This window comes from Nannobrachium achirus (genome assembly GCF_963921795.1).
Source record: "Nannobrachium achirus genome assembly, chromosome: 21".
Lineage (NCBI taxonomy): Eukaryota > Metazoa > Chordata > Actinopteri > Myctophiformes > Myctophidae > Nannobrachium > Nannobrachium achirus.
Genome location: NC_137828.1, coordinates 18,251,170 through 18,278,772, shown reverse-complemented (window position 1 = coordinate 18,278,772; position 27,603 = coordinate 18,251,170). Strand labels below are relative to the sequence as shown.

At 43.7% G+C, this 27,603-nt stretch overlaps 1 protein-coding gene across 1 annotated transcript in view; it reads left to right on the top strand.

The window, feature by feature from the left end:
• gfod1 (glucose-fructose oxidoreductase domain containing 1) overlaps positions 1-27,239 on the top strand; it is a 69,161-nt gene extending 41,922 nt beyond the window's left edge. The window contains exons 2-5 of the mRNA XM_080752130.1: positions 14,843-15,036; positions 20,382-20,606; positions 22,492-22,827; positions 25,535-27,239. Coding sequence (XP_080608256.1) covers positions 14,843-15,036; positions 20,382-20,606; positions 22,492-22,827; positions 25,535-25,753 — 974 coding nt within the window. The 3' untranslated portion in view covers positions 25,754-27,239. The remainder of the gene's footprint in view (positions 1-14,842; positions 15,037-20,381; positions 20,607-22,491; positions 22,828-25,534) is intronic.
• The last annotated feature ends 364 nt before the right edge of the window (positions 27,240-27,603 follow it).

Sequence of the window (27,603 nt, the reverse complement as noted above, 5' to 3'; positions counted from 1 at the left end):
AGATATAAAAGTATAGATAGATCATAATCACCCTACGTCTTTGTTCACAGCCTTCTGTTGTGCATGGGGACTCAATGACACTTATATTGTTATGGATACAATAACCAATGCATCTTCATATCGAGTAAACGTGTCACAGAGGTGCCCATGGAATGATTACTTCCCCTTCCATGTTTGACATGAAAGCACAATGTCACCTTGAGTGGAAATATCCATGCTAGTAAAGTACACCTTTCTATTTCTGTAGTGCACAATCATTAGTGGCATGGTCTCTGAACATGACTTATTGTTAGGATGAGTGTGTTTATTGTTGGTGACATACTTAACAACTTGGGGGCCAAACTCGTTCAGTAACGAGATACGGCCACTGGAGGTCGCTGTGCCAAAACTAAGTTGTCTCGTTGAGAAACGAGACAAGGGGTTAACTGTGCAGCGTGCAGCTGCACGCATGTTGTGTTCCCTGTGAAAGACCCTGGTCCATACGTCATAACGTGGCTCGCACAGAAACAAAATGGACCGTCTAGGCTGCATACACTTCCATTCTATGCTGAAACATAAAAAGGGCTTTATCTCTGAATAATGTGCAAAGAACGCCAGGGAAGCAGAGATCTGATTGTTTTCACAGCGACACTTTACCGTGATGGTCGGCCCCGGTTTGGATTTTAGTTTCGCGAGCGTTTGTAAACAAATGGATTATCTTCCTCAATCGTCAGCGGACACTCACGTGCACACGCACAAAGCTTCCGAGGCTCTTCAAAATAAAGCGTAAGTGAACGGCGGCACCAGCAACAGCTAAAAATATTAGAAACCTTGGCTTCCGTTGTGTTAACTCATTTCTAGCCGATCCCGAGTATACTCGTGAAAAATACTCAAGTATTTAGAGTGCCGATCCCGAGTATACTCGCGTAAAATACTGTATATAGAGTAACGCCGGTTCTCCTACCCTGAACGTTTCACGTTCATAATGTCATGTCAAAGTATCACTCATATCGCTTTCACAGGATCTGACTCACCGAATGACTTCTGAGACGGATAGCTGAGGGTGCACAGTCATGATCTCATTTAGCTTGATGAGTTGTAGGCCATGGCTTGAATATGATGATGCAATGTGATTGCGTTTGACAAGACATCAATTCTCCTTCACGTCAAACACTCCGGAAGCCATTCAGGCCATTCAATAGGTCTTCATTGTGACATCCTCAATGTTGTTAGTGATATGAAATGTTCATACTGTCCCATCCCTACACACCCATGCTATCATTACATGGATGAGATGCCCGTTGCCCTACAGTTAACTGTATCCGCCTCTCGCTCAAGCTCTCTCTCTCTCTCTCTCTGTGTTTTGGCTAGCTGGTGGCATAGTGTTTGAAGTCTCTAGCTTGGATTGTGTGTGCATTATTGATGCTCAGGGACTGAGCTGCTGAAGCTAGAGGCTTTTTTTCTGCTCCATTACCATGCCCCCATCGGGCCAGGAGCATTAACTGCCTGTTGAGCTCCACATCACCTTATGCCATAACCCAACTCTAGGCTACTCTTATTCACTCTTCTTAGTGGTTCCCAATCTATCTATCGAGGTATCAACATGCGAGGTATACATATCGACGAAGACGGCTTGAAATGAGGTATTGGTGTGTGTGTCAAATTAATTAACAGACACACTATGCAATGCATACACATATAGCACATGCAAAAAAGCAGTCCATCTGTAACCAGGTGTGGTTGTTTCAATAAAGCCATTGTTGCAAAATGGAAATAAGGCATTTAATTTCTTTATGTGTACTGTGCAGTCTGCAGTGTGCATGCATGGATATGCTATTCGTTATCTGGGTTAGGCAGGCAGTGGACCTAAAGCAGAATAAAACAGTAAAAACGATATAATGCAATTATTTTTATATTGACGGTTTTCCTAATATCGCCCAGCCTTAGTTCTTTGTGTTAACTGTTCTGCTGCTGTAGACGATCCTCACCGTCATTCAAATCGGTGACTACATGACGCCGTTGACAACGCTCACCGTCAATCTTACTGTATTTACAGTAAATGTATTAATACTTACATAATGTCGCCCCGGTCGCGGCCGCATCGGTAATGTCCGCGATTTGTTTAAAACGCACGTTGGGCGTGCACGCGAAGTGAAGCTCCTCCATGTTAAGTCAATGGAGAGGCCCATAAAGATACTTCATTTAATCCAAAAGAGCCATTTTGAGCCATTTTGCACCAGATCTGATGTAAACAATACACACGGCAGGGCGCAGCCATCTTTCTCTTCTCGGCTCACACTGTCATGTGACTAGATGACGTAATCGTTGCCGTCAAGTGATAATCCAAAAAAACAAAAACAACCCCCTTCCAGCCCTTCAAAATAATAGCGGCGGCCGACGGAGGAAACGGCGCGGCACCAAGGCAACAAGCAACCTTCAGATTAAGAGGCACGAGTTGTGTTAAGTCAGTTAGTCTATGGGAAGGGACACAACGCAGAATGAATCTGTCACTTTGTAGGAGCGGATGACCGGAGCTCTCCGCCTGCCGATATGTCTGGTGGTGTGGAAACAATTCAGATACGTATATAAAAAATTAAATAACGGCATTGCACAAACAAAGACCTTAGGACGTATCAGAGATGATTTCCAAAGCAGTAGTGTGAGTGTGTGGTTTGTTTGTTTGTTTTTTTAGCAGAGGTTTTCTCCCCAGAGACGTATGCGTAGGTGGAGAACGCTGATCGTCAAACGCTGAAAAGAAAGTTTTTCTTTTTCAGACTTAATTTCTCAATTGATTAAATACACCCGTCTCTCTCTTTCTCTCTCTCTCTCTCTCTCTCTCTCTCTCTCTCTCTCTCAATTCAAAGGGCTTCATTGGCATGAGAAAACATACGTCTACACAATACATACAATACCATCGGAAAAAAATATGTACAAGTGAACAGAGTGTAACAGTTGTCATGCATCAAGGTTACATGCAGGCAGAGCAGGGATGTATACAATGGTCTTTAAGGTGGTTGGGTTCCATTTGATATCCTTCTATCACAGCAGCTCATGAATCTTGCTCTCTCTCTCTCTCTCTCTCTCTCTCTCTCTCTCTCTCTCTCTCTCTCTCTCTCTCTCTCTGCCTCTGCCACAACATTCCGTTGACCAGAGAAGTCATCCCTGTTGTTCTACTGTAGTATCTAATGTCACCTCACCTTTCTTTGCTCTGTTACTGTATCACAGTACTGTTGTGTCACACACACACACACACACACACACACACACACACACACACACACACACACACACACACACACACACACACACACACACACACACACACACACACACACACACACACTCCTTCTCTCTGAGATATGGCTCTGGTGTCTCAGCAGGCCGACCTGGTTAAGCCAGCCGTGACCTTTCAGAGCAGAGAGGAAATGAAAGGTCATTGTTGATCTGAAGAGCAGAGCGCTTTAATCTGTCTAAAGGTCATCAGTGAATGCCTGGCCAGGAGGTCAAGAGGTCAAGGCCACAGTGGAATAGCACATATCTACAATGGGATGACTCAGCTGGGTTTTCATATTTCTCATAGATCCCATTTAGACCTGAGGCCGAATCGGCCTGGACGATTCTAAAAACACCTACGTTTTCTGAAAACCTTCAAATGCTTATTCAAAAATAAAATAAATGATGCTGCTCTTTGTGTAGCAAAACCTAATGATACACAGAGGCGTCTCCCAGATTGAAAGGGATGACAACATTTAGGTTACAATAGGTCTTAATCAAATGAGGACATGAAAAATAAACTCTCTTCAAATGCAAAAAAGGGGCTTTGATTATGGGAATACACAACGTTTCGGTCTGTTAGACCAGTGGTTCTCAACCTTTTCAGGCTGTGACCCCCAAAATAATCATATTTTAACTGGGGACCCCCGACCATGACACCAAGCACTTGGAATTGTAGGAGTTGGCATTACATTTAGTTTGACTCCATCTGTTCCATTGTGAAAATAGACGATCTACATGCTCATACATCATGTATCATGTATGTACATGTAGATCGGCTATTTTCACAATTTCTGCCTCTAATATTTGACAATTTGGCTCATGTTTGACCAGAGGTACTAAAAAGTACAGTTATACTGTATGTTGGTCCGTACTGTCGAGTGAGAAAACAATGTTATTTAGAACGGGTACACATTATTGTGTATGATTATTTTATGCTTTAACTATTGAAAAATAGCAGATATACAAGGGCTGCGAGCTTGTAGATCTGCTATTTTGGAAGAATCGTGAAAGGACCCGATTCTATAAGTGTCTTTTGAATCCTTCTAAGCTTTTTGGGAAAAAAAACCTTTGATTCTATGTCATCAATCTGGCCAGCAATCGTCCAAGAAAAGGTCCTTTTCACTTAACTGGAGCTCAGTTAGTCTGTTCTTGAGAGACTACTATGTCAGTGATTCTCAAACCTTTTCATGTGAAGGACCCCCAAAATGATATGTATTTGGCCACGGACCCCCATCTCAAAATATTTAGTTCCAGGGAACTCCCAGAAGCAAAATTTGATTTACAAACGTTCGCTTTTTGCACACATTTTCACAACTTTTTCAAAAATAGCAGATCTACAAGCTCGCAGCGCGCGCTGCGAGCTTGTATATCTGCTATTTTTCACTGGTTAAAGCATTCAATAATTCTAGGCCTAAATGGGTTGTTAACATTAAGCTTAACATCAAAATATTTTCCCAACCTTCACCAGGCTATCTTTACATAAAGATATCCTGATGAAGATCTAACATATTTGTGTGTGTGTGTGTGTGTGTGTGTGTGTGTGTGTGTGTGTGTGTGTGTGTGTGTGTGTGTGTGTGTGTGTGTGTGTGTGTGTGTGTGTGTGTGGAGGGGTCAATGACTGGTGTTGAGGAAGGAAGGAGGGGAGGGGGGGGGGGGGGGGGTATTCCCGCAGGGGGCATTCCCTCAGAAGTGGGTCAGAGGGATTAATACGCTGGTGTGGCTGGGTGTAGCCAATCGGAGCTAATGGCGGATTAGCATGAGAAGTTTCACTTCCAAAAATGCCCCGCCAGGCCTCCACCCCAGCTAGAAGTGGAAGTGTGGCGGTATGTTGATTTTCACACGCTCAGGGGCGCGAGGCCGGGGGTCCTGCGATTGGTCAGATGTCGTTTGGCCTGATACTGTATGTCATGCAGCTTTGAAACGGTAAATTCCTGTTTGTTGGTTTCTTTTGATTTCATGTTTGTTGGTTGGCTTTGGTCTGACAGTGGTAAAGATAGATGATGCATACATTAGTATTTCAGCATGACTAGTGATGCTGTTTTGCATCATATGATGCAAAACGCATTACTAGTACATGCTGAAATACTAAAATATCTCAAAAAACAGATTGAACACAAAAAATAACTCAAACAACAATAAAATAAGATCGGGTTGTCCCAGAGGTGAAGTGGCCCTTTAAGTGCTATTTGTTATAGAGATGGGACAATATGAAAATTTCTTGTCACGATTATTGTGACCAAAGAAATGTACAATATTATCACGATGATCAAAAATACCCCCAACATCTATTATCCTGGGGCGGAACATTTGCCCAAAAAAATAGCAGACTCCACAATATGATTATTGTGAGGTGTTTTATGTCACAATAAACGATAAAGACGATTATGGTCTCATCCCTAATTTGTACATCCCCTGAGGTCTGTCCATGCAGGAACTTGAACAGTCATTCAGTCTAGTTCAATGATTTAAAATATTGACAGTTGTATTTGTACAATCCATGCAGCAGGTGTATTTTACCCATTTAGTGCTCCAGACATGAACGGGTTAAAATGTCCAGCGTGCCTCTCGCAGGCTCCATCCGCGGCCATTCTCTTATTTTGAAGGCCAGAAGTCCATTGCGTAAACATTTCCGGTTTGACGTCATGACGTCATTCAACGGAAGCGATCGTCACCCCATGCCGTTGCTGTAATGGCCGATCGTTGCCTTTGTTATTATGTTATTGTAGCGAGAATCTAATGCCATCCTTGGCTTTAAAAGTGTTTTTTGGAGAAAATGGACATTAAAGATGAGATCGACCGTCGGCCTCCATGTTAAGGGATTACTATTTTGTGCACGCGGATCCGCGATGATGATGAATCTGCGAGTCCAATCGTGCCAGGACTTTCCAACGAACCGTAGGGTAAAAGTGCCAGCGTTACTCTATATACAGTATTTTACGCGAGTATACTCGGGATCGGCACTCTAAATACTCGAGTATTTTTCACGAGTATACTCAGGATCAGCGTTAAATGAGTTAATGCCAACTGTAAGAATGTCAAGAATGATGCGGATGTATTGGTAATTGGGTGTATATAATATGTATCTACCATTAAAATAATAGAAGTGGTGCCTACATCCCATATCAGCCTGGCTCCAGTGATTACTGGAACTGACTGCTGGAACTGACTGCTATGCAATGACTTTCATCTGAATATCGCATTACTCCAAATCTGACCTGGCTCTAGCTGTCACAACAAGGACGCTTGCTGTCCTTTTTACTTAATTAAATAGAAAGCAAATGCAGAAAGACCTTCTGGCATTAACACTGTAGTTTATGGTTCAAGCACCTCTCTGATTCACTTGACAAAGAATCCTTTTTCTCGGCTTTCAGAATAATGTATTTGAGAAAATGTAATCTCTCACAGTTAGCATGCATTACTGTGTGGACCCATTCCCTTTAAATAAATTAAACCTGGTGTCCCAATTTTGGGAAGGTAAAAAAAGAAAAGAAAAAAAAAGAAATCCAAACGTTTTATTTATTATACTTTTATTTGTTTTTTAACCAATCAACAAGTACACAACGCGTCTCTTTCCCTGTGTACCGCATATTCGTTTTACTGGAATACGTTTAGGTTTACTAAGTTTAAGTTCAGGAATAAGGTTAGGTTTATAGGCATAGCTTTACTGAGGTTAAGTTAGGAATTCATGGGTTGCAATGCATTTCTAGTCCTACACCAGCATGTTGAGGACCAACACAGGTGTTCTGATTGGCGTACAACATTAGTTCTATGCCAGTCAGACAAATTGAAACACCTGTGTTGGTCCTCAACATGGCCGTTTAGGACTACAAATGCAACCTATGAATACCTGGTGGCGGCCGTTCCGAGCGTATTTTGGGGTTGAGCGCTCTCTTGTATTCCTCACTCCTTGGACTTGAGGCAACGGAGATATTCACGAAACACCCTGGTTTTATCCACCCGTTTCCACCAGAATTTAACCTCCGGTTAAACAGCAGACATACAAGCTCACGTTGCGTCGCAGATGCAACGGCTGTGAGCTTGTAGATCGATGGGACGGTGGAAAGTTGTGGATAAACGGTGCTGCATGTGCTATATTGTGACCTACTACAACTAACACTGTGCTGATGGTTTATGTTGTCTCGTGACACTAGGTCATGTATTTCTCGGCGTCATGCGGTGGCTGTCACACGCGAGTCCATGGATGTCACATTCCCCCAGGAGTTATTTTCCCCTCTATTCTCCTCCCAGTCTCTGTGTGTACTGTACTGTACTGTACTGTACTGTACTGTACTGTACTGTCTCTCTGGGAGCAACCTAATACTCCTGACATTGTGGGGTTTTTAGTTGTACTGCCTGTAACAGCCTGCAGGGGTGTCACACCAAATTCTGGGCCCTGGGTGCAAGGATTCACTGCGGGCCCCCCATGAATGCTCTTCACAGGGGGAGGAGGGTTTAACCCATTTAGACTGGGAACGCATTATTACGCATTGTTTTGTGCTTTAACCATTGAAAAAATAGCAGATGTACAAGCTCACAGTGCCGCACCGAGTGCCGCGCTGCGAGCTTGTAGATGTGCTATTTTGGAAAAATCCTGAACATTTTGTGCAAGTCTTTTGAATATTTCAAATCCTTCTAAAGTTTTTTGAAAAACCTATCTTTCCCATCTCAAAATATTTAGTTCCAGGGACCCCCCAGAAGCAAAATGTGAGTTACAAATGTTCGCTTAAAAAATACATATATTCAAAGAGTTGCACACATTTTCACGACTTTTCAAAAATAGCAGGTCTACAAGCTCGCAGCGCGGCACTCGGTGCCGCGCTGTGAGCTTGTAGATCTGCTATTTTTCAATAGCTAAAGTATAAAATAATTAAGGCCCCTCCACATTGGGCCCTAGTAACTCAGTCCCACTTTCCCCCCCCCTTGTGACGCCCCTGACAGCCTGTGCCGAATGTCTCTCTCTGGCTCTGTCCTCAAGGTACTGTAAGTGATACGTTTTGTTAAAATAACCGTTAAAAAGCTCTATAAACGTATAGAGTAGTCATTGCTGTTATAGAGTGGGTTTTTATTTGTCTCGTTCCCAGACAGTAACAGGTTTCAGGTCCTGTCCCTCTAGCTGTCTTTAGTAAACAGAAAATATATATATCTTCTTCAGGTTGGGATACCAATTTCAACCAGTCAGGAGAGAGAGAACCCATACTGTAGGATACATGATAAACACGTGAAGTTGGAAGTGATGAAACGAACGATAAAATGGCCAGACAGATTTTGAACTGAAACGATTCTCTCGTCTGATTGGATGAAATTGGTATCCCAACTAGGGCTGTCACGATTAGGACATTTTACATGACGATTAATTGTCACTCAAATAATTGCGATTGACGATTTAATTGTTTTCGTCGTGGACAATTACGTTTCTGTTTGGCGTGTAGGCTTTGAAGTTGCACTTCGCAGATATGACACATAACCCAAATATACAAAGAAATGAAGGACATATTTGACAACTTTACACTTTAAAAAGAACATTGATAGTGGAAATAGCCGATCTACAAGCTCACAACGCGTCGCATCGCGACGCGTTGTGAGCTTGTAGATCTGCTATCATTTTTTTTAATGTTTGAACATATATAAACATTTTTCAACATTTAAATGATTATGACGATTATCAAAAAATAATTGCGATTATGTCAAATAATTGCGATTATGTCAAATAATTGCGATTAGACGATTATGTAATAATTGTGACCCCTAATCCCAACCTTCTTTTTTTTCTTTTTTTTTACTAAACACTCTGTAGCAATGATTACTATCAGAACATTGAGCTTTAACTTTTTAACGAGACTTTGTTTTGACCAAGAAATACCCCTTATAGCACCTTGACTTTCCGGTCTTTGTCTCTGTACTGGGCTGGCAGATTAATAAAGAAACGGAAGCCATTAAGACATATTGTCGCTGTCGGGTGGAAACCTTGTATGTCCAAAAACTACAAGCCTGTGAGCTTGAAGATGAGCTAATTTTGTTACTGCATTATTTTACGGGCAGAGGTGGTGGGGGGCGTTGAAAAATTGAAGTTACAAGGTTTCTGCCCGACAGTGACAATGTCCTTCTTTCTGACCTCCGGTATGTACACGCAGCTCTGTAAGCAGCGAGGTATCACCACACCACATACCGTAAGTGTCAAAGGACTGTAGGTAGGGATGGCACGATATGAAAATGTCATAATCACGATTATTGTGACAAAAGAAATTGCGATTTATGATATTATCACGATAATCAAAATCCATTATCCTGAGGCAGAACATTTGCCAAAAAATAGCAGATCTACAAGCTCACGACACGTCGCAACGCGACACGTTGTGACTTGTGAGCTTGTAGATCGGCTATTTTTTGGCAAAGACATTTGAAAGAGTGGGAAAAAAAGTACATATATTATATTATAGAGGGTTTAAGTGGTACCGGATAGTGGATATGCAGCTCGGCAAATAAAAGGTGAATTGATCCCAGTGCATGACGGAGGACGATAACACGATAAATTAAATCTCCACAATACAATTATCGTGAGTGTTTTTTTATCACGATAAACGATAATATTGCCTATCGTCCCATCCCTAACTGTAGGACATCCTGCCTGCTCGCAAACACCATAAGCTCCTCGATGTCAAGGTCATACTTGAATTACTTAGCCTCTCTCTCCTCGGCATTCAATTTATTTTTATTTTTATGGTTCTCTCTTAAAAGCATTTATGGAGTGTAGCAGATTAGCAGTATAGTCAACAAAACGTCTCAATATTTAATTTAGGGTATAACCGTTATCCTCCTATGCTATATTAAAATGCAGTACTGGGAGGAATGGACCACGGCCAAGACGTGACCATAAACAAACCCGGTATGCCCATATATAGACATATATGGAGATTCAGCGCGTACATCGGCAAGGACTCAAGGGAGTGTGGTGCCTGCCACTAAGTCATTTGGATATGTGCTTGTCCAGAACCGATGTCTCAGACCGATGTGTCCATATATGGATATATAATGGATATCCAGTTGTCCAGAACCGCCGATCCAACCAATGTGCCCATATATGGGCATGCCAATATACAGAGTCTGGGCATATACTTTACTAATGACATCAGGTACCTCCATATATGGGCATACAAGGGACACAGACAGACGGGTACAGCAGGTACAAAGCCCTCAAAACGATGACTCAGACATATTTGTCCGATTGGCGGTTTGACATAGGTGTGAGGGCCTCATAGCGGCCGCTCTCTATATCAAGGGTCTTCAACAGGGGGTCCGGGACTCCTAGGGGGTCGCCAGAGTTACCACAGGGGGTCCTCCAAATCTTTGTGTGATAGAAACTTTTTTTCTCCTTTTTTATATTAACCAAGTGGAACCCTAGTGTCCATATTCTGAGAGCTTAAACAAAAATAGCAGACCTACAGTATAAGCTCACAAAGCCTCGCGCTACGAGGCGTTGTGAGCTTGTAGATCGGCTATTTTCGGCAAAGAGGTTTGGTGTAGAGGGGAAAAAGAGCACACTAGGTCAAGTTTATTAAGTATTGACGGTTCAAGTGGTTAAATATCTGAAAACACAAATTTACATGAATCCAAAATACACTGATGATTGTGCTGCCAAACAATGGAACTATGGAATCTATGAACAGGTTGTGGGGGTCCCTGCTTCATCTCTCTCTCAACTAAGGGGTCTTTGGCCTGAAAACATTGAAGACCCCTGCTCTAGACCTCTAGTTCTAACAAAAGAATATTGTCTCTCTCTCACACATTCACACACACACGCACGCACGCACGCACGCATGCACAGAGAGAGAGAGCTTTAAAGCTGCTGTACATTGTGTTTCATCATAAGAAGGATCCCCCTCTGTTTTAAATGGCTCCATCTGGCTCCGGGGAGAATCGTTGAGTCAGCTATTTTGGGTAGATGTGAGATTTTGCTGCGTAGCGCTGTCTCTACACAGGAGTGAGGACATTATTATCTCTGACCTTACTGTTTTCTCCCTCTACTCTCTGTTTGTGTTACTCCCTCCATCTGTTATTTTTAAGAGCTTTAGGCCGGCTTTACACTGCCACTGAAATCTAGCCTGAATCAGATCTGAGTCACTTCAAAAGTGGAATCCGATTTTTTTTAAATAGTCTAAATCCAAACATGTCACATTCAGGTCACATGAAATCCGATTTTGAAAAACCACATCCAGAGGTAGTTTCAAATCCGATCCATATCGGATCTGAGGACATCTGACTCAGTCTGAAAGCAGCAACCACATCCACCCCATAGACTTATATGCAGGTCACATTCAAGTCACATCAAACTGGCCAGGCGTCACTTGCTGCGCGAGCAGCGCGACCCAAGCGCGGCTGTAAATTACATCATTACAGAGAGTGAGTATTTACTATTTGATTACAGCGCACTGAGCACATGAGAAAAACAAAAGAGAAGAGAGAAAACACGTGAGCTAAACAGTGAAAAGCGAAACACAAGAGTAAAGAAAAGAAGAGAGAAAAACAATATTAATGTGTGTTAACTATGGTCTATTATGTCGCATTTCCTGAACGTAATCAGAACGTAATCAACCAGCGTCGACGTAGTGACGTAACGTCATGACGCCTACGTCGTTACCACGGTAACCAAAGCATACAGGTCGCTGCAGAGCAGCTTTGGGCTAACGCTGTCTGAACGAACAGATCAGATCTGTGTCACTTGCAAATGCTGTGTGAAAACTCGGGCCAAAAGATCAGATTTGACAACAAATCGGATTTGGGCTGGATTTGACTGCAGTGTAAAGCCGGCCTTACTGAACCTGGTTGAATATGAGATGATGTCTGTGAAGTCAACAACAATGAAAATTACTAGTAATCTAAATAGATGAGTCAGTGAAAAATAAATGTTGACACACTGTATAGCTTAAAACCACGTTAACAACATGAACCCTTCCTTGGCTTTTATGGGGCAAACAGTCTGCAAAAATAACAGATCTGCAAGCTCACTGCGTGTTGTGACGTACTGTGAGCTTGTACCAGTGTTATAGACCTGTGCGCGCATACTGGTTCTTATCAGTGTGATGTCTGATTACAGGTCTATAGATCGGTTAATTTTTAGATTTGGTGTAGTGGGAAAATAATTAGGCGGCCTAGTATTACCCCCATAGACTGTAAAAATATGGACGTTGGGAAGACATTAGTTTCTATGCTGCGCAAATGAAGCTTTTTTGACCCTTGTACGGGTGCCGCCATCATTGTAGAAATCAACGTTCATTGGTGGCTGCCAACGGTCACGTGCAACCGCAGGGATACTTGGGAGAATGTGGTGTTATAATAAAGCACACGAAGACGAATCATAACAAGCCTTTGATCACAAGCCCCTCCTACAGCATACCCTGCTTTAACATAAAATACCAGTAAGACTCCCTAATCGGGAGATAAGCGACCGTTGGTCGCTTATCTCCACAAATAGGCCAAAAGTTTGTTTTACCAATTATCAAGACATACGGGCAGTTGACAGTTTGCCATGGTTACTCATTGAAGTTGAATCTCCATATATGGAGACATAAGTTGCTCATACCATAGCAACCATGTTTTTTACAGGGCCTGGGATTGATGACATCAGAAATCTCCATATATGGGCATGAAAGGGATTTTGTTTCTGGAAATATGTCTGTGGGGTGCCACATTTGGAATAAAACACTTACATCACACATCTGGATATCCATACAGCCCATCTAGTTTGCCTGTGTCCATTTATGCCCATATATCTGATGACATTGGGACAATGATCTCCATATATGGGCATAAAACTTATGTTAATTAGTAAAGCCTGGGGATCTCCATATATGGGCATGAGGGGTACCCTAAAAGGGCATCATCTGGGAATAGCAAATATAGTTATCCTAGAAAGTGAAAATCTTACATCAAAGGCCATAACTACCTACCTACCACCATACTGCATTCCTCATTAAACTACCTACCAGTAAGATGCCTATAGGGAGAAAAGCAAAGGGCGAGGTTGCACCATTTCTTGGTCTTCTGGCCAGTGATGTATATCGGACCATTTAACCATATATGGAGACATCTGGTACCCAAAGATATTCACAGATATGGGCTTAATATTGATGACATAAGGGATCTCCATATATGGGCGTAAAAGGGATTTGGTTCCCCTGGCATCACAGGGATCTCCATATATGGGCATAAAATGGATTTGGTTACCCTGGCAACACGGGGATCTCCATATCTCCATATATGGGCATAAAAGTGATTTGGTTCCCCTGGCATCACAGGGATCTCCATATATGGGCATAAAAGGGATTTGGTTCCCCTGACATTACAGTGATGTCAGTGGCTGGTTCTACAGAGGGGATCTCCATTTATGGGCATAAAAGGGAATGTATGTATGATGATGTCAGATATCATAGACGTCATAGGACTTTCACATAACGAATAACTGAGTAAGCATGTAAACCCGTAAAATCTATATTTGGGCATGGCTGATTTATGACCTCATCATGATGACACGAGCAAACACAGCTGAATTGTATAAATGATCAGTGCAGAAACCAACAGAAGTATTTGACCAAGACTCTTCGATTTAAACATCAACAAAGGTGTGACGTTTGTTGATGGTCACAAAGGTGTGACGGACGGACGGACGGACGGACGGACGGACGGACGGACGGACGGCCGGTGGAGGTTTTCATAGTAAACTGCTCCCTGACGGTCGCAATAACATAAATTGGACCACAAAACGCATATCATGGTGATTGAAACAAGGTTTTAAACTAGCGACAGGAACCATAACGTATTTATGACAATGTTTATTAAGGTAAGAAAATCAACTGTAAAAGTTCTGGGGAAATGAATGGAATACTATGAAGATGATGTTGCTTCTGGTGCCAGAACAGCGCAACTAGCGGCCAATCATAGGAACTTTCAGTTCCGTGTTTGCTTCATTTTAAATCCGGACAACTGGCCCCCTGATTACCCCTGGGGTCTAGTATAATCGATCAATTCGATTAACTGTTGCATCTTGAGTTCAAAACTCATCCACTGCTTATGACTAGTTTGACGAGTTATAGTTATGTGTCCACTCTGCTTATGACGAGTTTGAAAAAAAAAAAAGAAAAGTTTCTTTTTTTTTTCTTCTTTTTTTTGGGAAAAAATATTTTTGGACCCCATTAAATCTAGTGAACATGATTTCAATCGCGATTTTGCATGTTCCACCCCCATACAACCCCATCTTTCATACAGGGCAGCCATCTTTGCTTACATAACATGTAAAACATAATGGCTATTATCTCAAGAATGCCTGAACGGATTTCCAATCTGATTTTTTTGTTTGAAAGCTGTGAACAAACTGCACAAACATGGTGCATGATCTGTGCATGGGCGTGCATGATCTGTGCACTATAAATTACATGGAAGTCTATGGAGACTTCTGGCGGGGAGATCCCAAAGAAGGCATATTCAAAATGGCAGTAGATGAGTTAAAGGGGTTAAATATGTATTTACAGTATAAATATATGCTCTAATGTTTTCCATCTCCTCTCCTCTCCTCTCCTCTCTCCTGGTTCTGAAGGCATCGGTAAGAATGTGATCTGTGACCGCACCGCCACGCCGCTGGACGCCTTCCGCATGATGTCGGCCGCCCAGTACTACCCCAAGCTGCTGAGCATCATGGGTAATGTGCTGCGCTTCCTGCCCGCCTTCGTCAGGATGAAGGAGCTGCTGGAGGAGGGATACGTGGGGGAGCTGCTGGTCTGCGAGGCCCAGGTACAGGGGCGTCACACAGGGGTTACAAGGGCCCAAGACGGGGGGCCCTTAATTATGAAAAATAGCAGATATACAAGATCACAGCGCGGCACCAAGTGCCGCCGCGCTGCGAACTTGTATATCTACTATTTTTATATACATATCATTTTTGGGGGTCCTTCACAAGAAAAGGTTTGAGTACCACTGACATTGAAACATAGTTAAGACTTGCACAAATGTTCCAGATTTTTAAAAAATAGCAGATCTACAAGCTCGCAGCGCGGCACAGATCTGCTATTTGTCAATAGTTAAAGCACAAAACAACGTGTAATAATGCGTTCCCAGTTCCCCCTGTGAAGAACATTCATGGGGGCCCGCAGTGAAATCTTGTACCCAGGGCCCAGAATTTGGTGCGACACACCTACTCAGGTACAATGACAAGGTATTACCTTATCTCTGGTCTGTGAGGCACAGGTACAATGACAAGGTGTTTCCTATCCCTGGTCTGCGAGGCTCAGGTACAACGACAAGGTGTTTCCTATCTCTGGTCTGTTAGGCTCAGGTACAACGACAAGGTGTTTCCTATCTCTGGTCTGCGAGGCTCAGGTACAATGACAAGGTGTTTCCTATCTCTGGTCTGTTAGGCTCAGGTACAATGACAAGGTGTTTCCTATCTCTGGTCTGTTAGGCTCAGGTACAACGACAAGGTGTTTCCTACCTCTGGTCTGTTAGGCTCAGGTACAACGACAAGGTGTTTCCTATCTCTGGTCTGCGAGGCTCAGGTACAATGACAAGACTTTTATCCTGCAGGGATTGGGTTTTCCATCTATGATCTATGGAATGGGGGATAAGTTCATTTTATGCAAAATAATTCTTGCTTTCGTAAATTTACCCCCATTGATCCCGGATGGGGACCCAAATGCAATCCGGAATCAATGGGGGTAAATTTATTGTAATAATTTTTTCTTATGAATGCGACAAATACAAAAAGATATTATTGAACTCAAGTCTCCATAGTGTGAGTAATCAATAGGAACTACTCCTTTAACTCTTTCAGTGCCCAGAATCACCAATAAAGGGCGCCCAATGGCCATAGAATCCACCATAGACATACGTTGTATATGCACAAGCCGTGCGCAGCCATGACGCGCCTGAACACTTTCCTTTGTGCATGAACAGGAACAGGATGAAGTTAGCTTGAAGTTAGCTATTGGCTACCAAGCATTTTAGAAGCCCTATTTTCGGCGATTTAGCTGTGATTAAACCTTGCACACCTCATGGATATGCATGGTACAGAGAAAATGAGCTCTAAAGATCCTGGATTGCATTGGAGTGGATGGGAAATATCGGCGGCGCGCAGCTCTCGCGGGCCGTGTAAACAGATGACGGCCGGCGGCCCAGCTCGATAATTTAGCCCGGTGCTTCGGTAAGGGAAGTCCTTCCTAATGGACACTCAAATGGGTGGCCAAAGAGACAATTTCCTTGCCAAAGGTGCGAAAATGCCGTACGGACGCTCGTACTCCAGGTAATTCCGACTTTGTCGTACACATGGCATGTGAGACCTGCCAAATGCACTAAAAATTCTCCAAAAAGACATGCCAAATGTACCATTGTGCATTTGGCATGTCCTTTTGGCTAACATTGAACGCGGTGCCAAAAAGACGGAGGTGTGCCGACAATCAATGGCCATCAAGGGGCAGCATCGATTTTCCCTTCCACAAATACATTGTCCATGCCAAATGAACACGCCAAAATGACAGTCCCCTCCCCCACCCTACATAATATGTGGGGACAATGGCCAAATGTACACGCAAAAGTGACACTCTCCTCCCCCACCCAATCCTTGATCTTTCCAAAAGCTCTAAGAATGTGTTTTGGCCAAATGTACATGGCAACCATGCCAAAAAGACAAGATGGAGGAAAGGTCACCTGAATCACCTGAGACCCAATTTTGGCTACAGTTTTGCTTCCACAACCACTATTGACCCTGAAACTCACACCAGGTGATGCTTGTGACAGCCCGAGTCAGGTGTTGTTCACCGCTTGTCATTTCGTGGCCCCTGTTGCTAAGTAGCTTTTAACTTGAGTCACCTGAGACCCAATTTTGGCTACAGTTTTGCTTCCACAACCACTATTGACCTGAAACTAACACCAGGTGATGCCTGTGACCCCGTCAGTCAGGTGTCGGTCACCGCTTGTCATTTCGTGGCCCCTGATGCTAAGTAGCTTTTAACTTGTGCTAAAGTCCACTTTCAGAAGAGGCTACCGGACAGATATTCTAAGAGGTGGTTTATGAGGCTCTATTCCAATGCCCTGTACATTATCACTTCATTTGATGCTATTGTGGCTGAGAAAATGCAAAGTCCATTTGGCATGGAAATGAATGAGAGTTCATTCCCATGCCAAACGAACAGGACCACTGTGGGCCTTCCGAGACCCCCAGAGAGGTGAAACCACCACAGGGATGCTCTAAATAGAGTGCCGATCAACATGTGTGGGAATCATAACCTCAAATAACGTAGAAAAAAAGTATGGCCTAAATGACCAACTTCTGTTCCAAAGGCTCTTAAGGCCTAAGCCTCTGAGAACATTCGGAGGCTCCAAAGTGAAGCATTTTTTTTCCAAGGCAGTTACAAAGCCCAGCACTTAGGGTCTGATTATTGGGCAGGAGGAGTATCGCTGCTGAAAATCTGGGGTCCTCAGGTGGTCTTATGGCCGAGTTACGGTCAAAAAAGGTTTGACCCATCTTTCAAATTTGCCAAATGGACGCAAGGCCTTGGCAGTCAATGCTCTTTCGTTCCTATTTCTTTTCTGGGCCCCCGAAAGCCCTGAAAATGCACGTGCGCTATCTAGGGCTATTGACGAATATACGGTAACCGGCTGGCGTCATTATCTATCGAGGTTCCAGAACTAGAGACGATTCAGTTTTCAAAAACCTAACATGTAACCCATGCCAAAAAGACGTTGGGCCTTCTCGGGATACACTTAAGCCCCTTTTCTGATCCAACGGATTGTTTGTGGAAATCAAGCTCTGCATATTCTGAAAGAGCATTGAAAGATGATTATATCACTGCAGTTTGGTTCCCGTAGCACCTCCAGAACTTTAAAAAACGAGCCCTGACCTTCTGCAGTGTACGGTTGACCTGTCATTTTGGCATGTTTGCCATGTCCATTTGGCCAAGGCCCGCACTCGGTTGAGACTTAGAAAATATTTCAAAGTCTCAACAAAGTGCGGTCCATGGTCAAATGTACATGGCAACCATGCCAAAAAGACAAAATGGAGGAAAGGTCACCTGACTGACCTTGCAACCAATTTTGGCTACAGTTTTGCTTCCACAGCCACTATTGACCTGAAACTAACACCAGGTGATGCCTGTGACCCCGCCAGTCAGGTGTCGGTCACCGCTTGTCATTTCGTGGCCCCTGATGCTGAGTAGGTTTTTACTTGTGCTAAAGTCCACTTTTAGAAGGGGCTACCGGCCAGATATTCTAAGAGGTGGTTTATGAGGCTCTATTCAGATGCCCTGTACATTATAACTTCATTTGATGCTATTGTGGCTGAGAAAATGTAATGTCCTTTTGGCAGGGAAATGAATGGCAGTTCATTCCCATGCCAAACGGACAAGACCACTGTGGGCCTTCCGAGACCCCCAGAGTGGTGAAACCACCACGGGGATGCTCTAAATAGAGTCCCGATCAACATATGTCGGAATCATAACCTCAAATAACGTAGAAAGAAAGTATGGCCTAAATGACCAACTTTTGTTCCAAAGGCTCTTAAGGCCTAAGCCTCTGAGACCATTCGGAGGCTCCAAAGTGAAGCATTTTTTTTCCACGGCAGTTACAAAGCCCAGCACTCAGGGTCTGATTATTGGGCAGGAGGAGTATCGCTGCTGAAAATCTGCCATTGCACTCCAGTTTACACACAGGCCCAGAGACAGCATTCACATATGATGATGATCAAGACATCTTACACATGTTCTATTGAAGCCCAAATCTAATGATAGGATATATATATATAAATATACATGTTTTCCTTTGTAAGAGGGGTAGTGTGGCTTTCGATAGAAGCATAGATTTATATATGTAATTTAAGTACAAAATATGATTTTGGCCCCCATAAAAAGGCAAAATTAAACAAAATGGCTGGCACCAGTTTTGTAGATTTTTAATCAAGGATGGCATTCAGTGAGTTTAACTAGCACAACTCCATTGACTTGAGGTGGCCCTGACTAAACCATATTACAATAAAAAAAAATAACTCTGAAACTAATCCAAACCCACCTGAAACTAAGCCTTAAAATAAGGAGAAAAAAAGAAAAGAAAATTGCTGTAAATTATTAAACCTGCTTTAAAAACCATTCAAGACTAAACTGAAATTGAAAATGAAAATAAAACATATAATAATTAAGCCATATAGGCCTGAACGCAAATCTGTGTCACTTTAAATTTGAAAACCACATTAACCATTATTTTATGCTGCGCTGTGCGCATTTTCGACCCGTTCTATCAATGTCTCCTAATTCCTTCTTCTAAATCAGTGGTTCTCAAACGTTTTCATGTCAAGGACCCCCAAAATTACATGCATTTGGCCGCGGACCTCAAAATATGTTGTTCCCGGGACCACCCAGAAGCAAATATTTGAGTTACATAATGTTTGCTTTTAAAAAGATAAATTCAAAGACTTGCAAAAAAAGAAGAAAATGGTGCCGCACTACAAGCTTGTAGATCTGCTATTCTTCAATATTTCAAGCATTAAATAATTCTAGGCCTAAATGGGTTTAACCCATTTAAAACGGGTACACATTATTTTATGCTTCAACTATTGGAAAATAGCAGATATACAAGCTCACAGCGCGGCACCGAGTGCAGATCTGCTATTTTTGAAAAATCTTGAAAATTAGAATTTTGACCTGATTCTATAAGTGTCTTTTGAATCCTTCTAAGGTTTTTTGAAAAACCTATGTCTGCAATCTGGCTGGCCATCATCAAAGAAAAGGTCCTTTTCACTTAAATGGAGCTCAGTTAGTCTGTTCTTGAGAGACTACTATGTCAGTGGTTCTCAAACCTTTTCATGTCAAGGACCCCCAAACTGATATCTATTTGGCCACGGACCCCCATCTCAAAATATCTAGTTCCAGGGACCACCCAGAAGCAAAATCTGAGTTACAAACGTTCGCTTTAAAAATACATATATATTCAAAGATTTGCACACGTTTTCACGACTTTTTCAAAAATAGCAGATCTACAAGCTCGCAGCGCGGCACTCAGTGCCGCGCTGTGAGCTTGTATATCTGCTATTTTTCTATATCTAAAGCGTTCAATAATTCTAGGTTTAATAACCATGCTGCTCCGTTGCCTCTCAGGTCCACAGCGGCAGTCTGCTGGGCAAGAAGTACAACTGGAGCTGTGACGACCTGATGGGTGGCGGCGGGCTGCACTCGGTGGGCAGCTACATCATCGACCTGCTCACCTTCCTGACGGGCCAGCGGGCGCACAAGGTGCACGGCTTCCTCCGCACCTTCGTCAAGCAGACGGAGCACATCCGCGGCATCCGCCAGATCACCAGCGACGACTTCTGCACCTTCCAGGTTATCCATGCTTTTAATTTCCACTAGACTTGACTATCGCGACTCACCCGTATACTGCTATCGACCCGGCATCACTTAAGCGTCTGCAGCGGGTTTCCGAACGCAGCAGCCCGCCTCCTTACTGGAACTAAAAAACGCGACCATATTACCCCTGTGATGGCCACCCTTCACTGGCTCCCTGTTAAATTTTAAAATAGATTTTAAGGTTCTTTTATTTGTTTTTGAATCCCTTCGCGGCCTGTCGCCCACATACCTATCGCAATTAATCCAGCTCTATGTCCAAACCAGGGCTTTAAGGTCTGCGGACAAGATGTTACTGGATGTTCATGCCACCAATAAGAGGAGTAGGGTGCGGAGAAGATGTTACTGGATGTTCATGCCACCAATAAGAGGAGTAGGGTGCGGAGAAGATGTTACTGGATGTTCATGCCACCAATAAGAGGAGTAGGGTGCGGACCAGATGTTACTGGATGTTCATGCCACCAATAAGAGGAGTAGGGTGTTACTGGATGTTCATGCCACCAATAAGAGGAGTAGGGTGCGGACCAGATGTTACTGGATGTTCATGCCACCAATAAGAGGAGTAGGGTGCGGACCAGATGTTACTGGATGTTCATGCCACCAATAAGAGGAGTAGGGTGTTATTGGATGTTCATGCCACCAATAAGAGGAGTAGGGTGCGGACCAGATGTTACTGGATGTTCATGCCACCAATAAGAGGAGTAGGGTGCGGACCAGATGTTACTGGATGTTCATGCCACCAATAAGAGGAGTAGGGTGCACGCGCTTTTGCGGCCGCCTGCCGAAGGCTCTGGCACATGTTGCCCCTCCCCATAGAGTAATGAAGTCATGACGTCACTCGCTCATCCCCCGGTTCGTGGAAGTAATTTCTCTATGGAGAATAACATTGAGTCATCTTAAAATCGTCTCGTATAAGCTCAAAAATAAACAAACGGTCTCCGCGATATTGTCGGGGAGGAGGCTCTGTTTGGTTTATGATAGTCAGTCACTAATATTTGATACAGTCTGTGTCTGGTGAAAATGTAACTAATTTGGCGACAGTAACTTTAGCATTTTCTCACCAACAGTTGATTCTTCATGTCCATATGAGTCAAACCGTTGAGATCATTTGTTTATGTTTGGGACACATTATTATATGACAAAAGTCTATGGGAATCCAGAATGGGGGGAAGAAAAACGGGAACCGGGTAGGATGTGTAAATGACATCAAACTTCGCAGCTCTATTAGATCTGCATGGTCCATTGGGACTTTTAATTCCTTACTCAAAACCCATCTTTTTTTCTATTGCCTTTGATTGTATCTAGCTCTTCTGTATAACGTTGTATATTTCATTGTGTCACTGCATACTATGTTGTTGGTGTCTTTTGTAGATGCGCTGTATTGTTTTGTCGTTGCTTTTTGAGCGGTGGTCACACCGTCTCCTATACGTGGCCGTGTGTGTATGCGTCCGTCCGGCCGTCCGTCCGTGTATGTAGCCTCAAGCCTGCAGTACCTTTTCTGACCACACATGTTAAGGGAGGGGCGCTGTTGTTCTCTCACACACACACACACACACACACACACACACACACACACACACACACACACACACACACACACACACAGGGGAGAAGGGTGGGTCACTGTCAGCATGTGTGATGTGTGGTCAAGTATTATTATTATTATTAACAAACTGAATGTTTTAGGGTCAGAGTGTGTGAAGAAACTACAGCATTGTAAAGCACACTAACCCCGCTGCACCCACCCAGTAGTGCTGTTGCACAGCCTCCACGACCACCGCTCAGTTCACACGGGTGTGATTTTTTCTGTCACGTTCAGCACTTTGGTTTGGAAGTTTTGATTTGATTGTGCTTCGATTTCCAGATGGTGCTGGAGGGCGGCGCCTGCTGCACGGTGACGCTCAACTTCAACGTGCCCGGCGAGTTCCGCCAGGAGGTGATCGTGGTGGGCACGGTGGGCAGGCTGACGGTGACGGGCACCGACCTGTACGGGCAGAAGAACAGCGGCGGCGGCGGCGGGGGGGGAGGAGGAGGGGCCGAGGGAGGAGGAGGAGGAGGAGGAGGCGGGCCGGAGCTGCTCCTCAAGGACACCTGTCCGCTGGAGAAGGCCTCGCTGCCCGAGAAGGCCTTCAGCGACATCCCCACCACCTTCCTCAGCGGCACCATCCGCATGATCCAGGCCGTGCGGCAGGCCTTCCAGGTACCGTTCATTTCCTCGACTAAAAACTTAAGACGAAAAATTGTTAACCCATTTAGAACGGGGTACACATTTTGAGTATCGTTGTTTTACGCTTTGACTATTGAAAAATAGCAGATATACAAGCTCGCAGCGCGCGCTGCGAGCTTGTAGATCTGCTATTTTTGAAAAATCGTGAAAATTCGAATTTTGACCTGCTTCTATAAGTGTCTTTTGAATCCTTCTAAGGTTTTTTGAAAAACTCTATGTTTCTATGTCAGCAATCTGGCCAGCCATCGTCAAAGAAAAGGTCCTTTTCACTTAACTGGAGCTCAGTCTGTTCTTGAGACACTACCATGTCAGTGGTTCTCAAACCTTTTCATGTGAAGGACCACCAAAATGATATTTATTTGGCCACGGACCCACATCTTAAAATATCTAGTTCCAGGGACCACCCCGAAGCAAAATTTGAGTTACAAACGTTCGCTTTGAAAATACATAATATTCAAAGATTTGCACACATTTTCACGACTTTTTCAAAAATAGCAGATCTACAAGCTCGCAGCGTGGCACTCGGTGCCGCGCTGTGAGCTTGTATATCTGCTATTTTTTCACTTTTTAAAGCATTCAATCATTTCTAGGCCTAAATGGGTTAATCGACTACCTTATTTTTTTCACTGACGAAAACTAAATAAAACTAGAATTGAAATATTTCAATATTAATCTTTGTTGCTTGTCGTTTTCTTTAGCATAACAAAGACTATTAAATTCGGCTACACCAATGTAGGGGAGAGCCGCCTCATTTGTAACGCTTCATAATTGCATTGACTACTAGGTCTACTGGTTTAGCAGTGTAGAGAGAGGGTAAAAGTCAGAGTTTAACAGATCCATGCATGCATGGACATGAAACATGTCAAAGTGAACTCGTATTATCATCAAAATGGGACACAAATTCCGTATTGAAGTGTTTTTTTCCTCCGTTGCGCAAGGCGAGGCGATGGTGTGTTGAGTGGATAACATTAATGTGTTTGTGTGTGCTTGTGTGTGTGTGTGTGTGTGTTGAAAGGCGAAGCTCTCAGAACAGCCCCTGTGACATGTTGTATTCATTATATTATGTATTATCGCTTTGTTCATGCCCGACTGAATCTGGATAGAATCCTGTAGTGTGCGGAGTACCCGACTCAAAATTGCTAGTGTGAGCAGTCAGAGAATCTTAAACAATTATCCTGTAGTGTTTAATGCTACTCGATTTCATCGCGCCCGATGATCTGCTAGTATCTGGCTACCTAGAACACAGTAAAGAAATCACTCCATTCCAATAGCAAATCCCAAATGATGATGAACGCAGGAGGACTCGTCTCAACCCTGGTCGCGGAGAATAAATAAATAAATCGCCCAGTCAAACGGCATAGCCTGTTTTGATTGGGCAAGCAGTCTAGTCCAGCAGAACGGAGGGGCCACGGGAGCAATTACAGGGGAAAATCTCGCTCAGAGTGCGATTTCTACATCTTTGCAGCGCGAGTGCGACATCCAATGTGCTGTGAGCCTAAAGCTCCGCCCGGACCAGTATTTCTGTCGGAATTTGCTAGCGCTTCATGATGACGTCACTTCAGGACAGTTTTGGAACCAGGTGATTGCCTTTGTCGCTTTCAGCAACAAAGCAAAAACTAGATAAAAACTAAGCTGATGACTAAAACTAAGACTAAATGTACTGGACAATTTCGTCAATAAATAAAAACTAAACTAAAATGTTAGGAAGGGACTAGTGAACACTGGTGCGTGCGTGCGTGCGTGCGTGCGTGCGTGTTGTTGTACATGTGCTTGCAGCTACTGTGCTGGTGGTTCTGACCAGACACTAGTCATGTTTCTATAAACGTATTCGAATTAGGGAAGCGAATTATCAGAAATGCGCTTTAAGACAAAGCGAATTTAGACTGTTTCCATTAAACCGATGAAATGCAATTCTTTGGAGATCCTGCCTGGGTCCGTCTGACCGACCTGCTGTAAATACTTCCCGCAGGCTTGCACACAGTGCACAGAGCTGGGATGGGGCTGATTTTTTTCGGACCGAATCCGAGACGTGAGCATTGCTGTGACCGTCTCGCTGCTCACTCATCCTGCAGCGTTGCGGATGCGAGCTGCTGTGAGCTTGTAGATCGGCCACTTTTGGCACGCAACAGAGCCGTAAAATAAACATCCATTGCAAGGTACAGTAGTCGGGAACATGGCGCTAACAAGTTGGTAGCTCCCTTCAGCCAAATCGATACCATGCAAGTTCAATGCATTTTCATTCAAGACACCAGTCATGTTGCCATACCTTAGCAACAGTCATGATACATTTATTTTAAGAAGTATCTCTGGATATGGCAGCCTGGAACAGTTGTTCAAGTGCAGCTAAACTTGGCATGTTAGTAAACGTGTCACAATTAACAATAATGCATTGCACCTGTGCAGCTGACCTGCGGAACCTGGGAATATACCATTTTGTCAAAATGGGGAGAATAAAAGTGTGGAGAATATAATTATAATACCTTGTTAAAGTGACCATTTTGTAAAGATTTGCATTTGTAGTTGTTTTACTGTAATTTAACAACATAATAACCAGAACAGATAGACAAAGAGACATTCATGGATTTATATTTATAAGTAACTTTTATTTCCCCCCTGGACCCAGGGTATGGCAGCTGCATACCCCTGCCATACCCAATTGACGCCTCTGACTTCCTTCCAGGACCAGGACGACCGGCGGACGTGGGACGGGAGGCCCCTGACCACGGCGGCCACCTTCGAGGACTGCCTGTACGCCCTGTGCGTGGTGGACGCCATCAAGCGCTCCAACCAGTGCGGGGAGTGGCAGAACATCGCCGTGATGAAGGAGGAGCCGGAGATCAGCCCCGCCTACCTGATCAGCGAGGCCATGCGGCGCAGTCGGATGTCTCTCTACTGTTAAAGAGAGCCCTCCTAATTCTAGACTGGTGATGATGATGACGATGGCACTCCCCACCTCGCCACGAGATGGCCCGCGACCCCCCCCCCCTACCCCCTTGTGGTTCTGTACAGGGGCCAGGGGTGGTGGTGGTGGTGGTGGAAACGGTGCAAGGTATTGTAGGAAAATGTTTTTTCAATACTGGTTCCCATAATCACATTCCATCATCTCTTCGAGACCATCACGTCTGTAATGGTACCGTTACAGATGATGTGATGATGACGGATGGTTAATGGTTTCGCTATGGCTCTGAGTGCTATCATAGCACCTCCCTGTCTCAGAGGCAGGGGAAAAGCAAAGTGTTTTAAAAAGAAAAAGGCACATTTTTATTTATAAGAAGGCTTTCTACCACCAATGGACTGATGGCTGTTGTCCTTCTGAGACAGATGCTCATCAAGCTGTGAGAAACAACAGACACGTTTCTGGCCTCTGTGGAATTCTGACTGACGACTGACTCTCCTCTGACTTTGGAGAAGCAGTTCTGGGAGAGACGGCTGCTCCCCTGTTACCTCATCAGCCAATTTAGCTGATTATCCAACAGGAGCCCTGGAAAACATCTCCTTTCATCCAGCTCGTCTCCACGTAAAGGTTATGAGATTATTATGAGAACAAAGGTTCACTTTTCTTCTCCGGGATTCGCTCCCGATTCATTTGAAAGAGAACACTGTTGACTTTGTCAAAGAAGGATTTGGCCCACCACGCTAGCTGTGTTCATGTCAAATGTAAAGGGAAGCACGCGGCGTCCCTTCTTCTCTTCGCCCCCCCGCTTCTTCGTCTGGATGAAAAACCTTACAACTGTGGGGTTAGTTTAGACGGAAATTAAGGGAAGTCTGGAAGGATAACTATGCTACTAAACTGTCGCGATACTCTGAACCGCTGCGTAGTTTTAAATTCCTCCTCTGGAAATGTGAATGTTGAACATTAGTGTGCTTGACTGCTTCAGTCTTTGTCTCGGGTCTGCTCTGTACATGTATGCCTCTGTATGTATGAAACCCGAGAGGGAGAGGGGAACAAAAATCAATAGCCTGGCTGGTGCAGTTTGCAGATGGCTCACTTTAAGTATGCAATATATCTAAGCTAGAAACCCCTGTGGACTTGCTGTGCATCATCCTGCTGCCTTTAGTAAGGGAAGAACCCATCGCCTGCTCTTCATCTAAAATATGTTCATATACATTTTAGTACTGTGCTTGTACGCAATTAGACCAGTGGTTCTCAAAGCAGGGTCCAGGGGCCCTCGTGGTTCCAATACCGTGAGTATACTCGGACAGTATTCCACTGGAAACAAATGGGCCCATAAGTGTCAATTTCTCCCCCCATTTGAGTAATAGGGGTCCTTGAAATTAAAATGTTTGAGAACCACTGAATTAGACCAAGTTGTGCATCAGTACTTAAAGGAGTAGTTCACCCCCAAAATGATTTTTTTTTCTATTGATTACTCATGCCATGGAGAGTAGAGTTCAATAATATTTTTGGGTTTTTGTCACATTCCTAAGACAAACATTTTATTTGAGTAAATTTACCCCCATTGATTCCGGATGGGGACCCGTTTCGAAACGGGTCCCCATCCGGAACGAATGGGGGTAAATTTATTGTTATCACATTTTTGTCTTAGGAATGCGACAAAAAACTAAAAATATTATTGAACTCTACTCTCCATGGCATGAGTAATCAATAGAAAAAAAGTCATTTTGGGGGTGAACTACTCGTTTAGGCCCTACAGTAGCAATGTCACTTGGAATGCATGCATGGCCTTTGCAATGACTAATTTGTGCTGATAATACTTCCTTAAGATTCCTCTCAAATGAGGCATAAAC